This window comes from Hippocampus bargibanti, linkage group LG14 (assembly GCF_051943395.1).
Source record: "Hippocampus bargibanti isolate YZ-2025 linkage group LG14, ASM5194339v1, whole genome shotgun sequence".
Lineage (NCBI taxonomy): Eukaryota > Metazoa > Chordata > Actinopteri > Syngnathiformes > Syngnathidae > Hippocampus > Hippocampus bargibanti.
Window position 1 is genome coordinate 16,464,316 of NC_142747.1, and position 19,084 is coordinate 16,483,399.

At 39.4% G+C, this 19,084-nt stretch overlaps 1 protein-coding gene across 3 annotated transcripts in view; it reads left to right on the plus strand.

Moving 5' to 3' along the window:
* Positions 1 to 19,084, plus strand: part of cux1b (cut like homeobox 1b) — a 109,637-nt gene that overhangs the window by 63,034 nt on the left and 27,519 nt on the right. For all 3 annotated transcript variants that reach the window (XM_089014570.1, XM_089014571.1, XM_089014573.1), the window contains exons 6-10: positions 1,929 to 2,052; positions 4,410 to 4,486; positions 5,354 to 5,420; positions 15,436 to 15,484; positions 17,612 to 17,719. In XM_089014570.1, coding sequence (XP_088870696.1) covers positions 1,929 to 2,052; positions 4,410 to 4,486; positions 5,354 to 5,420; positions 15,436 to 15,484; positions 17,612 to 17,719 — 425 coding nt within the window. The remainder of the gene's footprint in view (positions 1 to 1,928; positions 2,053 to 4,409; positions 4,487 to 5,353; positions 5,421 to 15,435; positions 15,485 to 17,611; positions 17,720 to 19,084) is intronic.

Sequence of the window (19,084 nt, forward strand, 5' to 3'; positions counted from 1 at the left end):
TTAACACCTAAATTACACTTGCTAAATTTTTCGAGATGTTACCCATCAATTAGCCGACAATTTTGCTTTTACTTGTGAGCGCAGAGCCGAGATACGGTATCGTATGATGGCTGTGAACTTAATTGAATTGGTGAACAGTTCTCTGAATATTTTTCCAAAATATTTTCAAGCTGTTTAACTCATTCACTGCCAGACAATGTGCAACAATGTGTCCACTCCAGTTCCAGGGTTTTTGTCATTTTCACTCAAATTGCAGGACCCACAAAATATTGAGTTTTAGGACTACATAAACATTCAATACATTCAATTAGAAACCTTTGACTCTTTTCTTTCATCAGAAGAAAAAGTGTTAATTCCTAAATTTTATGGGTCTGGAGTTATCTGAGTTTGAAATGGGGGCGGCTGCACAAAATACAATATATACTTATTTATATAGCGACGAAAAGGCAAATGAAACAAAAGGCAAATGCTGCCCCGTCGTGGAAGGGAAAATAAAACATTGCCAGAGGTCTGACCAGCGCTTTATCGGAAGCCCCCGCAAGAAAAAAAAAACAAATTCGGGAATGGCACCTCAGCGTCACACTTTTCAATTCGCAAATAAATTCGGTTATGTTAGCGAATGAGTTAATACGCCCTTCAGCTGAAATTTACTCTTGAACTAACATGAAAAAAAGAGAATTAACTTGGTGTATTAAAACAAAAATCACATAGCTTAGCCTTTCACTTCACTAGCTTCATGCCAACTGTAAATCGATTTCGCAACACCCACATTTAAGCAATGGATAACCCACAAACGGTGCAGCAATACACATAGTAAGATGAATACTCTGTAATATATTCTTTATCCTCTATGAAGAATGACTATTGTTAGTGTCAAACTGATGAACTCTGATGAATTGAGACATTTCAATGAACTATCTGTTTGTTTTATGCGGCCCAAAGGTGGCCAAGGCAGTCACGTCAGTAAATGTAGCACAGTTACTATTCAAGTGATGCAATGTGACAAAAACGGTTCATTTTAAATTTTGTTTAAAATGTCTTTCCTGTATGCTTTTATGAAATAACGGTAACCCCTTTCCATGTCATACGGTACAACATTTTGTAGCATTTTCCTTCATTTCAATGGGATAAGAATGATTTGAGAAAATGTTGCTAACCGCTGCACTTGTTTTTCTTAAACAGTCACCTTCTACATACCCTGTCTTGTATAGTGAGACCTCAACTTACGAACTTAATTGGTTCCCAGACAGAGTGTGTAAGGCGAAAAGTGTGTATCTCAAAAAAACATTTCCCATAGGAAACCATTAAAATGGGAATAATCCGTTCTTGGGTTTCCATAAAATATACTTTTCAACTAAATAAGCCTTAGAACTACACACAACATACCTTATTCTATGTATAATAAATGTGCTATTGTATTGTAATGAAAGAAATACACTGCGTTGTATCATAAATTCACTTTATTTACATTTGTCATGGTCATTGATGGCTTGATGGAATGGCGTTGGAGATCGAGGGTCAAAGGGAAATGCTGATTGGAAAGAGAGGCACATTACATGAGGACTGTAATTAAAGAAATAAACTGTGTTGTAAAATAAAGTTTTGTTTGCCTTTTTGATGGTCGTTGATGGCTTATGGAAGGAGAGTCACCTTCCATAAGGACTGTTGGTAACTTAACCTCTGGTGCTGTTCGGTCGTGTGCTTCCGCCAAAGATCACTCCGCCAGCCGTAGTGGGTGTGTATTATGAAAATAGTGCTTATTATAAGGTTTAATTTTCAGAAATTTGACATTTGTAAGACGAAAAGTTTGTAAGATAAGGTGTTTGTAAGTTGAGGTCTCACTGTATGTAGCTTTTTTATATGCATTCTTTGTGTTTTTATTGCCTCTACATGTATTCACTGTTGATCCATGCTTCTACCTCCCACAGAGGTGACCATCAAGGCCTTGAAGGAAAAGATCCGCGAATATGAGCTGTCGCTGAAGAACCAAGCGGAGAACCTGGCACAAGAAACGCAAATCCAGTTGCACAACGACTATGCAGAGAAAGAGAGGTATGCGTGCGTGCGGCTGTTTTGATTTGAGTCATTGGGTGATCAGATGAAAATGTTCTTTTTTTTTTTTTTTTTTTTTTTTTTTGAAACCCAAGTATTCAGTTTTCAGCAGTTCAATCAACCCATTTCCATTGCGTTACTCAATGCCTGGATTCTTTTCGATGATTGGCGGATTGGACAGTAAAACAATAGCTGATTTTTCCCATGGCTGTGCCACTTACTGTGATTGGAATCAGCTACCTCAGGCTGCTATTTTCTCTCTTCGCCACAAACTATTCCAACCATGCTGTCTGGATTTAATGTTACACATGGGTCCTTTTATTGGCTCCGAGAGTGGAATAAAACCCTCAAAATGGCTTGATTTGATATCCTTAAGATTAGTGTTCATAATTAATTCTAATGGGCCACTTCCCCGTTTGATAAAAACCCGTCTGGATTTCTTTTGTTCAATGTTGATTTTTGTCAGAAACATAGAGTGCTTCTGCTGGTAGTAATGAATGATAAAAAAATGCATTGGCGCCAGATATTTTATCAATGTAAAATGTTATCTTGTGGCGCCACATTACGTCAAATTTGTCAATGCACGTGTTTAATATGGTTATTCTTGTTAGTGTGTGTGCTATTTTCAAGTTAAAAGTGGCATGCTTTTGTTCTTAGAAAGGACAGTGAATATCTTATTAGATCTACAGTGATCCCTCGCTACTTCGCGGTTCACTTATCGCAGCTTCAGTGCATCGCAATTTTTTTTTTTCAGGGAAAAACAAACTTGTTTTTGTATTTTATTGTTTTTTATTAATGGCATGCATATGAGCAAACGGATTATGGTCAAAAACCGAGGTATCACTGTATTTGGAACATTTTTGTCATTCATTGAAGGTGCGCCTTATACTCCGGTGCGCCTTATATATTGAAAAAACTGAAAATGCACCATTCATTGGGGGTGCGCCTTATACTCCGGTGCACCTTATATATGGAAAAATTCATTGATACATCTTATATTCCGGTGTGCCTTATACGCCAGAAAAAAAAATATATACAGTAAAGTCTCGTCATATCAATATTGGTTATATCGATAGTACTGCTTATTACGATACTATTTCTGTGAACGCAAGGAGAAAATGTACATGCTGCAGGATCGGATATATCGATATTTTTTCCGACTCCTGAAGAATATCGATATAACGAGACTGTACTGTACATATATATATATATATGTACAGATGACGGCTGAAGAAACCTTCTCATCGATATATATGTATATATATGTGTGTATATATATATATATATATATATATATGTGTGTATATATATATATATATATATCCAGTAAAGTCTCGTTATATCGATATTCAAGGGAGTCCGAAAAAATATCGATATAACCGGGACTATCGATATATCCGACCCTGTTTGCATGTAATTTTCTCCGTGCGTGCATAGAAATAGTATCGATATAACCGGGACTATCGATATATTCGATATCGATATAACGAGACTTTACTGTGTGTGTATATATATATATATATATATATATATATATATATATATATATATATATATATATATATATATATATATGTGTGTGTGTGTGTGTGTGTGTGTGTGTGTGTGTGTGTGTGTGTGTGTGTGTGTGTGTGTGTGTATACACACACACACTCAGCACTTATGCCAATGGGCAAGTGAGACTGTGAAAAAAAAACTCAGGCATTGCTCAATTTAAGGCACAGACACGAAGATGAGTGGTCCGAATTGCATTTCCTGTACGTCAGTGTTTTATAGCCCCCTTCCTGTCTGACTGAGGGCCCACTTCCTGCCTGTGAGAGGGGGGCTGTAAATGGATGGCACCTCTGATACGTATGTGGCTTCTTCAAGGAGCGAGATGAAAGGATGAAATTGAGGGCAGGGAGGGAAAAAAATGGAGATGACAGGAGAGACGGCGCGGCGGAGAAGGGTGGGGGCATCAAAGAGGGCCATAAAGACACTCTTTGTGCTAGATTATTGATGTTTTTACACACGGCGGCAATTTCTGAGCTGAGACTAACTTTTTATATGCTAAGAATGAATCTATTTTATCCATGTGGTTTTTTGAGGCCCATGCCTCTCCGCCTGCTTCACCCCACCCTCGGCGCTGAGTGCCCCAATGGCTACACATTCCTGCCTAATAAGACTACTTAATAAGGAGTTGGTTGCATTGGAGAGATTTTTACTCTGGAGTTCTTGGGGGCGAGGGGTGACACCTTAGAAATGGTGGGAAAATAGAGAATAGCTGCAGTTGCCGCAAAGTGTAAAGCTCAAGATTTGTTGACGCAGTCTCACTGTGACATTGTGCTCTCTAACGTGACTTTTGCCTGCCCTGGTAGGAAACTACAGGAGAGCCAAGATTCCATGTCGTCACGGTTGGAAGAGGCCGAGCACAAGTCGCAGTCCCTCCAGACAGGTAATCCATCCTGAAGAAAGTTAAGAAAAAAAATGGACGCTTTACTTAAAGGACAACCGACACCATTTTTTTGTTTCCTAACTGACATCAGAAAAACGTTTTATAGCATCTAAAATACCCAAAACACACAGGCTGATATTTTTAGTCAAATGCAAAACACCAATCAAAATGACTTAAAGTGTCCCAAAACTACTTCAAAATGGCGAGTTTCAGAAGGTCACGCCCCCTTGTTCGTGACGTCACGCCAGGACGTCTTGCCTTGCTCTAGAATCAAAGCAATGGCTTCAGATTCGGAGAAGATGCTTTCTTGTTACTCATCCAGTTATGAATATGATTCAAATAGTTCTGAAGAGGAAAGCATAAATGTTTGCAATCGATTAAAGAAGTCCTCTCGTATCAATTTGAGCTGTCAGGACTCCAATGTAGCGTCCCAGAAAAAGCACAAGATGGCGCCCAAGCTTCGTTGGAAATGGGCTAATTTGTCTGCTGGGAATTTGTGTCAACTAGTATCAAATAGTAGTCTTGGTGCAACACACAACGATTCACCATCACTTTTTTTATGTTTCCGTTCTAATTTCGCCATCAACACGAAATTTTCAGACCAAACAAAGTACCCAAAATGCATTGTGTATCGCTTTCTCGACCAGGGGCGTCATCAACTCAAAAACAAGACTTCCTCAATATTCAGCATGAGTCTTAAAACGTAAAATACAGCTATATGCGGTGGAATCTTTGTAAAATACGCTCAGTAGAAGTCATTTGAAGTGATTTAACAAATTATGGACACAACTTGTGCGGAGGCGTCGGTTGTCCTTTAACAGTGTATCTAAAACCTCATTTCAATGTTTTTTTTTTTTTTTTTTGCAGTACTTGAAACAACTCAGGCTGAGCTCTTTGATTTGAAGGCAAAATACGACGAGGAATCCTCAGCAAAGTATGTGTCTTCTTCTTCTCCTCCTCCTCCTTTTTCTCTCACCCCCTCCATAGTCTGTTTCTGACATAATCATCCTGTTTAGTGTACCTCTTTGCCTGGAAACTCCCTCTCCTCTCGCAACTACCGGATTGTCTCCCACAAGGCTCAGCCAGCCTCAAAATCCCGGCATTACCGCCGGACTGTAAATACTGACAGGGCCTTTGATGCGTTCTGCAGCCACAGCGAGCACAACATTTCCTTGTCGTGTCCAAGTGCACCCCAGCATGCTCTGCAATCCCAAATTTACTGAAACATTATCTGGAGGGAAGCAGGGAGGATGAATGTGAGCGCAGTATGAATACAAATATCTAAATCGGTTAGCATTTGGCATGGTGATAAAAGACTGGATTTATTGAGTGTGATTTGAATTTGATCATCTCATGTCCCCAATCCTGTCATTTTAGATGATTTTAACTCATTCACTGCTAGATCATGTGCAAAAAAAAATGTGTGCGTCCACTCCAGTGCCAGGGTTTTTTTCATTTTCACTCAAATTCCAGGCCCTACAGAATATTGAGTTTTGGCACTACATAAACATTCAATGCAGCATAAGAAACCGTAAACTCTTCTTTAATTCAAAAAAAAAAAGTTAATTACTAAGTTACATGGGTCTGGAGTTATCTGCATTTGAAATGGGAAACAGCTGTTCAAAAGGCAACAAATTCGGGAATGGCGCTCGACGTCATATTTTCAATTCCCTATTACATTCGGGGAATGGCAGTGAATTAGTTAGAATATCGTATTTGCACAAAAAGGGGCCGTAAAAACAACTCCTTGACGACAAAAGCATGTTTGCATCCAGACATTTTTCACAACAGAGGAATTTTCACAATAGCAAATTGTATTTGACAAAAAACACAGAAGTGTGCCATATTTTACACATTTTACAGACTGGCTTATTCGTTTTCAGTGTTGAGTGAAAACTGGCGCGTGTGGCTGTCGCTGCTCACCCACAGAAAAAGTGATCCAGTGACTGTAATGTGACCTTGAGAGTTTTGAAAGGCGCTTACAAATGAAATGTATTATTATTATTATTATTAAATTTCTAAATGGACTGTAAACAGTTTGGTATATACAGTAAAGTCTCGTTATATCGATATTCAAGGGAGTCCGAAAAAATATCGATATAACCGGGACTATCGATATATCCGACCCTGTTTGCATGTAATTTTCTCCGTGCGTGCATAGAAATAGTATCGATATAACCGGGACTATCGATATATCCGATATCGATATAACGAGACTTTACTGTAGTAGTATTCATTAGAAAAAGTTGCTTAAAAACAACAGATTTACATCGTGTACTATCCTGTAGTATAACCCTTGCGTTTTGAATGGATTTCGACTTACGACCATTTTGACTTACAACCGATTGGTCGGAATGGAACCCGGTCGTAAATCGGATGATACCTGTATAAAGCGCACCGGACAACAAGGCACACTTTCAATGAACGAAAACAAAAATCTAAATATAATGTATACAACAGTTTTCCAAATATAAGGCACACCACGTTATAAGACGCTGCAGTAGTAGCTTGGGCTAAGCACTACTTCTTCTATGGGGGGAAACGGAGTCGTTGGCTGCTGACAGTCGATGCGAGACTTATTGTCGCTCAATATTACTTCACATATAAGGCGCACCTACGTATATGGCGCGGGGTCATCTTTGCAAGAAAATCAACGCTTTTGGGTGTATCTTATACACCGGAAAATATGGTATTCTTTATTGTTATTTCAGTTGTGTATAATTATGAGAATACACTTATTTGCGTATGGCGGCCGCTGCTCGCCCACAGAAAAAACTATCCTGTGACTGTAAAGTGACCTTGAGAGTTTTGAAAGGCGCTTAGAAATGAAATGGATTATTCTTATTATTATTTTACACTTCACATATCCAAGGTAGAAAGAAAAAAAGATAATGCATAAAACACATTGAATTACAAACTTAACCTCGGGAGGCTTTTTCTTCTCTCCCTCACCTTGGCCCATATTCACCGTGCCTGTCCATTAAGAGAGTTGTTAAATTGACTGACAAACAGATCGATCCAACTTGCCTCATCCTCACGCTACTTTTATCTACTCTTCCTTCACTCTCTACTCCCTGCACTTTTTATCTTTTATCTGTTTATGAAAAGACAGTCCACGGGAATATAGCACAGGGTGACAGTCCCAATCAATACCTTATGCTATAGAGTAGACGATCTGCCATCACCCCTTTGCATTTCCTTTCGCCCGCAGCCCGATCGCACTCTCGTTCATTACTTTGTTTTCGTCCCTTTTTTTTTTTTTTGCCCCTTTTACATAGCAAGCACATTTTGTATACAAGGGCCCCATTTGCTCGAATGAGCTAATAAACACATGCCTGCGCACATTCCCCACGCACGCTCGTGTACACATCCAATCGCACACGCGCTTGCTTGCTCGTGAGCCCGAGGCAGTCAGGGTCCTTGACTATGTGGCGTGCTGTGATCTGAAATTTTAATGCAACGCTTTAAAGCGCACACAAACCCCTCTCTAACCCTGCACCCTCCCAGTCCTTGGAGTCCCCCCCCCCTCTCTCCCGTTTACTGCTTGACTGAGCAAATCGCCAGTGTTTGGCTGAACACAACTTTTAACCCTTTGAATGCTTCACAGTTTGGCACAGCAAAAAAAAAAAAGATGCATACATAAGTGCACGTTTTCACACAGGCGCTTGCATTTATGCACACACGCGCACACACACACACACACACACACACACACACACACACACACACACACACACACACACACACACACACACACACACACTTGCTCTGAACTTGCTGCTAAGGAGGCCATTGCGTGACAAATCTCCCATCCTCTTGGTGCATTTGGGTAATCTGCCTTTTAAAACACACACGCGTGCGCACACAAACACACACGTCCTGAGAATTTTATCGATGTTGCAGTGCCGGGCGGGGACTGTGATCTCCAGCAGGAAGCAGATGTAGAGAACCCCCCCCCCCCACACACACACACACACACACACACTCTGTGTTAGTTCTTTGAGGGTCTGGCTGGTTGTGTTATACTCGTTTAGTCACTATTAAAGATTAATGATATATTGATCCGTGGCTCTGCAGGGTGGTGCGCGCACGTTTGTGTGAGTGTGAGAGTGCATTTTTGCACACACGTGTAGTTTAATCGTTGTTAAAGGCTTTAGGGTCCATTTGCGGAGAAGTAAAATTGTAGGTGATGAGGGAGCACTTTGTTTAAAGGACAACCGACACCATTTTTTTCTTTCCTGACTGACATTTTACGTTTTATAGCATCTAAAATACCCAAATCACACAGGCTGATATTTTTAGTCAAATGCAAAACACCAATAAAAATGAATTAAAGTGCCCCAAAACTACTTCAAAATTACCTCGGAGATGGTGAGTTTCAGAAGGTCCCGCCCCCTTGTTCGTGACGTCACACCTGGACGTCTTGCCTTGCTCTAGAATCAAAACAATGGCTTCAGAGAGTTCAGAGTCGGAGAAGATGCTTTCTTGTTACTCCTCCAGTTATGAATATGATTCAAATAGTTCTGAAGAGGAAAGCATAAATGTTTGCAATCGATTAAAGAAGTCCTCCCGTATTAATTCGAGCCGTCAGGACTCCAGTGTAGCGTCCCAGAAAATGCACAAGATGGCGCCCAAGCTCCGTTACAAATGGGCTGATTTGTCTACTGGGAATTTGTATCAACTCGTATCAAATAGTAGTCTTGGTGCAACACACAACAATTCACCATTACGTTATTTATGTGTTTTTGTTCTAATTTTGCCATCAACACGAAGTTTTCAGACCAAAAAAAAAGTACCCAAAATGCATTGTGTGTCACTTTCTCGGTCAGGGGCATTCCAGACGTGACATCACGTCAGGCAACGTCATCAACTCGAAAACAAGACTTCCTGAATATTCAGCGCAGGTCTTAAAACGTAAAATATAGCTATATGCTGCGGAATCTTTGTAAAATACGCTCAGTAAAAGTCATTTGAAGTGATTTTACAAATTATGGACACAACTTGTGCATACAGTATATGCTAGCACGCGCACACACACAAAACTATTAGGTTGACCAAAAATTACACACACTGTCACACTGGCACAACCAGCTTCCTTTTTAAGCCTCCTTGAAATCCCCAAGGTAACGCACTGTGAAAATGTAATGTCGAAAGAAAAGGAAATGGGGTCATGAAAGCTGCTGGACACAAAAATAACAACAACAAAAAAACAAAATGTGGAAAAGCAACCCCGAGGTCCGGAGGCTACGGCGAAGAAAACGGGATCAGAGTGCGATAGAGGAGGGAAATGAAAATCTAAATCGGGGAATATCCTGCTGGCATAGAGGACACGGGCTGAAGTAGAGGAGGGGGGTCGGGCAGGAACGTGGAGGAGTTGCAGAAAAAGAAGAGTGGCGGACTTGGGAGGGGGGTGAAAAGGAAGTACATCTCTTGGCGTTTTTCAGAAGACAGTGGCTGAATCACACATGCTCCAAAAAAACGCTTTTGGATTGGATTGGATTTGCCTTTATTAGTCTCGCAGTGGAGACATTTACATTTCACAGCAGCAAAGTTATGAAAGGAATGAAAGTAGAAAAACAAAATACATGAGCTGCTGGAAAGGCAGTCACTCCCGCTTCGTTACCGCTTTTCATTCATGTGTAGTTCCCAGGATGCATTTGGGCCGCTCCCTTGCGCCATTTACATATTTGGACAGCCACTGGCGCAACTTTTTAACTCCACTGCGCCAGTACCGGCGCACGTCTGTTACGATTAGCGCATATTGCTACATGAGCTAATAGCTAAAAAAACAAATTTTGTTCGGCGTCTCTTGAGCGACGGTTCATGAGTTGCCAATGCGGAAGAATGCGGGATGTCGGCTTTACTTCGTGTTCATGTTTACATCTTTATTCTCAAGTGTACATAGCTAGTTAGCTAACTGTCTAGCTGGCTATTAGGTATCTGTTAGCTAGCTAGCTAGCTTTCTATCTATTTGAGTTTCTTCTGGGATGAGTGAACGCTGGCGCAGTAAAAATGACGTAAAGTGTCCAAAAACGATTTCAAAATGAAACCGGAAATGGCCATTTTCAGAAGGTCCCGCCCTCTTGTTCGTGACGTCACGCCAAGACGTCTTGCCTTGCTCGAAAATCAAAACAATGGCTTCAGATTCGGAGATGTTTTCTTGAATGAATATGATTCAAATGGTTCTGAAGAGGAAAGCATAAATGTTTGCAATCGAGTAAAGAAGTCCTCCCATATCAATTCGAGCCGTCAATGACAGCAATGTAGCGTCCCAGAAAATGCACAAGATGGCGCCCAAGCTCCATTGGAAATGGGCTGATTTGTCTGCTGGGAATTTATGTCAACTAGTATCAAATAGTAGTCAACACACAACGATTCACCATCGTGTTATTTATGTGTTTTCCTTCTAATTTCGCCATCAACACGAAGTTTTCAGACCAAACAAAGTACCACAAAATGCATTGTGTGTCGCTTTCTCGGTCAGGGGCGTTCCGTCACGTCAGGCATCGTCATCAACTCGAAAACAAGACTTCCGGAATATTCAGCGCGAGTCTTAAAACGTAGAATATAGCTATATGCCGTGGAATCTTTGTAAAATACGCTCAGTAAAAGTGATTTTACAAATTATGGACACAACTTGTCCGTAGGCGTCGGTTGTCCTTTAAATCAGGCCCCATCCATTTTCTAATTTGGCCCCCTTTTCAAACACAAGAGGGCCAGCTGCCCCCTTTTTTTTTAATTTCCCAGATGCATCCCTGCATTTGAAATGTGCTCCAGTGCTCCTCCATGTGGCTGATCTGTCCACACATTGACTTTTGTAAATCTTCAACTTATCAAAATAACCACCCACCTCCCAATTTCCAACATTTTGGGATGCAAGCATGCATCCGCTTCATGGATCGTCATTTCCTCCCTTTCCCTTTGACCGGCCCGCCTGTCAGAATATTCTGAAAATCCTTTCACTGTGATCTGCTTTGGCCCTCGGCCTCGAGCTTTGCCTTTATAATTCCCAAATAAAGCCAAATCCAAAGGTTATTTAAGAAGACTTTGTACATCTGTACTTTGATTAAATGATCACATTTGGAGCCGGGTGCACTGTGTGTATTTGGGTTGCATTACGATATCCATAAATGCTCTCCATTACAAGCTTTTCTGGCTTGTTGCTTCTCTTACCTCACATTTGTGCGCGTGACAACATGCAGGCTGCTCGCGCGAGCACACACTATGGCTTAAGACAGGATAAAAGCTGGTGAGGTAGTGAACTATTATGTTGAATAAATGCACACCAGATCCTTTTAACTAACTCTAAGGGATAGTATAAAAGTGGAGAGTGAAAAGCGCCCCTACTCTCTTTTTTTCTTTTTTTTTTTTAACTACATTACCTTCGGCACATTCTTGACCTAATATCAACTTTGTCTGTTATGTTAAATACATTCAAATCAGTACTTGGAAAGCCTGCGGGACGTAACGCTAGTTCTCATAGTGCGACACGCAAACACAAAAGACTGCGATGCCTAATGGTTTTGCACCCAACGTTGGTTGTGGAATGAAGGAGAGAGAAAGCAGAAGACAGAAAGATCGGGGGGGGGGGGGGGGGGGGGGGTGATGATTGGCCTTGTTTGAAAGCAGCGGCAGCATCTTTCAACATTTTGTGTCTCATCTTTCAAATCGCATGGAATATTGTTTTTTTATGAGTAAACACACAAGCTACCAAAGGCAAGACAGTATAATACAATACATATTGATTTATATACCGCTTTAACATCTGAAGCTGTAATAAAGCATTTAACAAGGACAGCAATAATAATAATAGTAATAATAATAATAATGCGAGAGTGACTGCCTTTCCAGCAGCTCCTGTATATTGTTTTTCTACTTTCATTCCTTTCATAACTTTGCTGATCTGAAAATGTAAATTTCTCCACTGCGAGACGAATAAAGGCAAATCCAATAATAATAATACTACTACTAATAATAATAATCATCATCATAATCATAACATAATCATAATATAATCATAATAATGATAACATAATAATAGTAATAAATAATAATAATAATGATAATAATAACTATAACAATAATAATAACAATAATAATCATCATTATCATCATCATCATTATCATCATCATAATCATAATAATAACAATAAGAATAACAATAACATTAGTAATAATAATAATGATAATAATAACAATAACAATAATAACAATAATAATAATAATAACAATAATAATATTCATCATTATCATAATAATAATAACAATAACAATAGTAATAATAACAATAATAATAACAATAACAATAATAAGAATAATAGCAACAACAACAATAACAACAATAATGACAACAACTATAATAACAACAACAATAACAATAATAATAACAGTAATAATAACAAAAATAATAATAATAATAATATAATATTAATAATAACAATATATTTTATTTCAAAGCTCTGAAGGACACTTTACAGACACAGACAAGCATAGAATACAATAAATAAAATACAATTATAAATAGAAACAAGAGATAGAACTACACAGAAAATAAAGCAGTTACAAAGATGGCAGAAACCACCGAGGAGTTAAACCAAGATCAAGTCGGAATGATGACGAGTCAAATGCCAAAGAGTACAAGTGATTTTTGAGACAATTTTTAAAAAATGGGCAGCGAGGGGGCTTGTTGAATGAAGCACTAATTGTTTAGTTTGTGACATTTTGTGATCATCAGCAGTAAATTTGGCCAAGCCACCCAAACGATTTAGGGATTAGCCCAAAACAAGCTTTTTGTGAAAAGGTGTACTTTATACACAACGGCACCTTTGACCTGAATAGTTTTTTTTGATTTAAAGGACAACCAACGTCTCCAGACAAGTTGTGTCCATAATTTGTAAAATGACTTCAAATTACTTCTAGTGAGTGTATTTTACAAAGATTCCACCGCATATAGCTATATTTTACGTTTTAAGACTCGCGCTGAATATTCAGGAAGTCTTGTTTTTGAGTTGGTGACGAGTCCATACGTGACGTCACTGTCACTAAAGGAACACCCCCTGACCGAAAAAAAAGTACACATTGTAGCAGTGCTTCCATCACGTCAATGCTTGTTTGGTCTGAAAACCTCGTGTTGCACCAGAAAGAGCCAGAAGAGGGCGTCCAAGCTCCATTTAAAGAATTTATCAGCCTGTGGAAACGGGTTGAGTCATTCATCATAGGAGCTCGGTGGCCATTTTCTGCCTCTTTTTGGGTGAGACATTTCCCCCCAATGTTGCCTCAAAATGACACGGAATAAATTCTTTAATCGATTGCAAACATGTATGCTTTCCTCTTCAGAACTATTTGAATCATATTCATAACTGGATCTGTAACAAGAAAGCATATTCTCCTAATCTGAAGCTATTGTTAGCTATTGAAGCTATTGAAGTTTTGATTCTCCACCAATGCAAGACGTCTTGGCGTGACGTCACGAACTGGGGGCGGGACTTTCTGAAAATGCCCAATTCGCAGCTCAATTTTTTGTACATTTTGGACACTTTCGGTAATTTTTATTGGTGTTTTTCATTTGACTAAAAATATCGTACTGTGTGTTTTGGGTATTTTAGATGCTATAAAACATTTTTCTGATGTCAGTTAGGAAGCAAAAAAGTGGAGTCGGTTGCCTAAATTGTTCAGCCATTGTCTCTTTGTCTCTCTTGTGTGAACACCATTCCAATGTCCTTCCATGACAGACCTATAAACTAAAAGTTATAAATGCATTTCAATCACAACAAAAGCTTATCAAACACTTGTCTATGATGACAATTTAGAGGCGGCATTACAGACTTCCTGCTTTCTGACCTCCCTCAAGTGAGAGGTGAACCGTGGGCTCCATGCAGACCATTAGTCAGACACAATCTCACAGCTTCATAGCAGATTAGTCTGCTGTATTAGGATTTAGAGATCTATTAATGTTATCCCTCTGTTTTAGTGTGGCCGAGGTTTTAGGGGAGCTTACATGTGCGTGGAGAAACACACACACACACACACACACACTTAACTACACGCATGCATGCACATACACATACAAGCAGCTCGGGTTATGGAGTTCACAATCGGTGGATTAAGGTGAAATTTAGACGCTATCTTAATGGAAACGACAGTAGCATTGTGCAAATGTAACTTTCCTGGCATTAGTTCTTTTTTGAACTCATTCACTGCCATTCCCGAACTTATTCGGGAATTGAAAAAGCATGACGTGGAGCGCCATTCCCGAATTTGTTCGGGTTTTGGTTTTTTTCTTGCGGCGAGGTGCATTTGTAGCTTCGGTCAGACCTCTGTGACTAGGGGGAAGTATTTGCCTTTTGTACAGCCGCCCCCACTTTCAATGCAGATAACTGTTTAGCCAAGTAAGCTCAAAATTGAAAATATGGGAATTGAAAATAGTACGTAGAGCGTCATTCCCGAATTTGTTTGGGTTGTGTTTTTTCTTGTTTGGGTGCCGATAAAGCGTTGGCCATGGCTTCTTCATGATTTTTTCCTTTCCACAAAGGGATACCATTTCCTTTTTCACCATGTTAGCGCTTTGTTCCAGCTTCAGCTGTTGTTAAAGCGCTATATAAAATCAATGTATATATTGTATTTTGGCTAGCCGCCCTCATTTCAAGCTCCTATAACTCCAGACCCATATAATTTAGGAATTAACTTTTTTTCTGATGAAAGAAGAGAGTAAGGTTTTTTACGCTGCATTGAATGTATATGTAGTCTTAAACCTCAATATTCTGTGGGTCCTGCAACTTCAGAGAAAATGACAAAAACCCTGGCACTGGAGTGAAAACATATTTGCACATCGTCTGGCAGTGAATTAGTTAACCCAGGACCAAACACACTCACACACATGGAATCTATTGAACATGTCCCATTCTCTTTGGCGGGTTTTCTGTGAGTTATAAACTGAATGTCTTCCTCAGGGCCGACGAGATTGAGATGGTGATGACAGACCTTGAAAGAGCCAATCAGGTAAACACACTAACTCTCAGATGAATCATAACGCAGTACTTTAGTCGACTTCCCAATTGTTTTGTATTCCACAAGTAAGGCAATATATATTTATACATTTATTGGTAAATTTACATGTATGTGAGTATCGGAGTCCAGATGACTCAAATTGATACGGAATGACTTCTTTAATCGATTGCAAACATTTATGCTTTCCTCTTCAGAACTCTTTGAATCATATTCACAACTGGATGAGTAACAAGAAAGCATCTTCTCTGAATCTGAACTCTCTGAAGCCATTGTTTTGATTCTGAAGCAAGGCAGTGTGTGACCAATAGCGCCGTCACGAACAAGGGGACGGGACTTTCTGAATCTGCCCAGTTCCGAGCTCATTTTGTGGCAGTTTTGTCATTTTTATTGGTGTTTTGCATTTGACTAAAAATATCAGCCTGCGTGTTTTGGGTATTTTAGATGCTATAAAACGTTTTTCCGATGTCAGTTAGGAAACAAAAACAAAAAATAGTGTCGAGTGTCCTTTAAAGTTCACTCAACATCCAACAAGTACTATAACACAATGGTGAAAATATTAACCGAAAGGATCCATGGATCTGTCTGTTGCTTTCTATTATTTTTCTAAACACAAACAGCTTCATTGTGCTGCTATTTTCTAAATAGAACCATGAAAATCTGCTTCTTCCTTCCAGGCTTATTGACGGTGTTGCTTTTGGTTCATGTTTGTTTATTTGTTTTTTTTATTTCTCACAAGACAAGTAACCCCATCCAGCTGAAACAGGCCCCTTAGCACACCCTCTGCCCTTTGTGCTGTAAATATTCCCGTGGTATCTGTTAATGTCATTGTTGTTAACTTTCATTATTAGCCCACAAGTATGATTTGTGGCTAAAGGGTTAGCATGGGCATGTAATGTTAATATTAGCCTAAAGGTTAGCACTCTCGATGAGAATGCCACACGCACTAACGCACTCCCACGCACACACACACAAACGCGCACTATTCTCACTTCTGATTTGAGGTTTACTGAGGATGACAGCATGGCCCGCAGCTCAGCCACAGACTTTTTATACGTTTTTATAAGGAGAAAATGGAAAACAGCATTTTGTTCTGGCGGCGACTCAGTCCGGCTCCCCGCCCTGTCAATAGCGGCTCCCAATGTGGTTGCAATTAAGAACGCTGTGGAATCAGTTGCCTGTAACTCCTAATGATGGCGTGTTTACCCCGTGTTACTGATGATTCCCGACTGCAGCGTGGCTGTTTGACCATAAAAAGAGGCAGTGGGTGTCATCTCAATTTTCCAAGCCAATGTAATATTTCACTTTATTGAATCGAATTGGGGGAAAGAAATCCTTCCTCCCTGTGGTGTTAATGTGTTTACGCTGGAAGGAATCGGACTTTGTCGCCACAATGACTGTAAAACAACATATTGAAGTCTGCTGATATTCACACGTTGTACACCACAGGTGTCAAAGTCAAGGCCCGCGGGCCAAATCCGGCCCGCCACATCATTTTTTCCGGCCCGCGAAAGCAAATAAAACTTGTTAAATTCCATGATGATTGCTAAAATCTGAGCCAAAATTTCATATTTTTGGATGTCAACCACAATAAAAGTCATTATTCTTGACTTCAGATTTGAAAACAAGTTATTCATTAATTTGCTGTGTGCTCTATATGTAATATTTGAAGGGATTTAAACATTCTAATGGGTTGCCCAAATTCATAACGGCCCTCGAGAGGAAACCATAACTACAATGTGACCTGTGGCAAAAAATGACTTTGACACCCCTGTTGTACACAGTACGGTTGAATTTGGGTGATTTGAGCTTGGAAAAAGTGTGAATAAATTGTCACATCAGCATTAGTTTTTCTGACACCACCCTCCATAAAATTATAGCCGCAAACTGATTTATATTAAGTTAGTGGCATGCCAGCGCCATGCAACGTCAGTCGCTTCACACTCCGTCCACGTGAATATATGATTTTTTGTGTGTGTTTGTGTTCCTCTGGGCTGGAGACTGCTTTGAGGAAATGTGTGCCCAAATACAAAGATAACACATGAATTCAGATTAGTGCTGCATAAACATCAGATTAATCATGTTTGACCAAAAGAACTGCATTTTTTTTTCTCCTAACAGCGAGCTGAGGTGGCGCAAAGAGAGGCGGAGTCACTGCGGGAACAGCTGTCCTCGAGGACCCAAACCCAGCAGGCCGGCAGCCCGTCCGGCAAGGCCGACCTCGACACGGTAGCGTCCTTTTCACCATGCGCTTGACAGAGACATATCGACGAATTTAAGATCAACTCGGCCTTTTGCTTCAGAGGTGGTCGACTGACCACAGCAGGACTGAATTGATTACTGTTGTCATTGGTCGCCAAGGTCATTGACTAAATGAACTGGAGGACTATTTGAGACAACAGGAACAAAAACATGGACAGTTGTGCAATCGACTTTCCCCATGTACTGTATGATGTTTGAGTACAAGACAAACACTTTATTATGTATGTGTGTGTGTGTGTGTGTGTGTGCGTGTGTGTGTGTGTGTGCGTGTGTGTGTGTGCGTGTGTGTGTGTATATATATATATATATATATATATATATATATATATATATATATATATACACATACATACACATTTCGGAAGTCAATAGACAGAAATCTAGCCAGCCAGCTAGTAGATAGCCAACAACCCGGAATAACTCAAATAGAGAGAAAAGCTAGCTAGCTAATAGCCAGTTGCTAGACAGATAAGATAGTGAGGTAGCTAGATAGATAGCTAGTTAGCTGATACACTGAACGTCACTAATAAATACACAGAATTGAGTAGCATGTTTCCATCTTTACACATAAGAATGACATATTTAATTATATATATATATATATATATATATATATATATATATATATATATATATATATATATATATATATATATATATATATATATATATATATATATATATAGCTAGCTAATATAGTATATATATACTATACTATATATGTACTATACTTTACTATATATAATATATAGTATGTGTATATGTATGTATATTTATGTATGTGTATATGTGTGTGTGTGTATACACACACACACATTATATTTGCAAAACATTTTTCATTTATTGAAGGTGCACCTTATAGTCAGGTGTACCTTATACATTGGAAAATACGGTATATTTCTCTCGTGAGTCCGAATCCCGTTGAAAACGTCCGTGCCAAGGTGCGTAAGTGGAGTACCACCTGGATCAATTTTGGGGCCCATGAAAAAACAAATGCAAAACTAAAATATTAACTAAAATTGAAGTATGGAGAATTCTGTCATGAGAATGAACAACTGCGGTCAACAAATGGACCCAAAAGCCTCCTAAAATATCCATGTGTGTAACTTTTTTTTCTCTTGCTCACTCCCTCTGTTTGTATAATCATAATGTACCGACATGCAGTCAAGGCTAAAAGATTCTTGACAATCATTCCATGTTGTTTGTGGTTCCGTAAAAATGAAGGCGGTAGTACAGTATACCTGGCCCAAAGCCTGGATATAAATGCGTGGGTTGCACCCGGAAAGATAAACTATGCCAAATGTGATTGTCCAGTTGAGTTAAATGTATCTT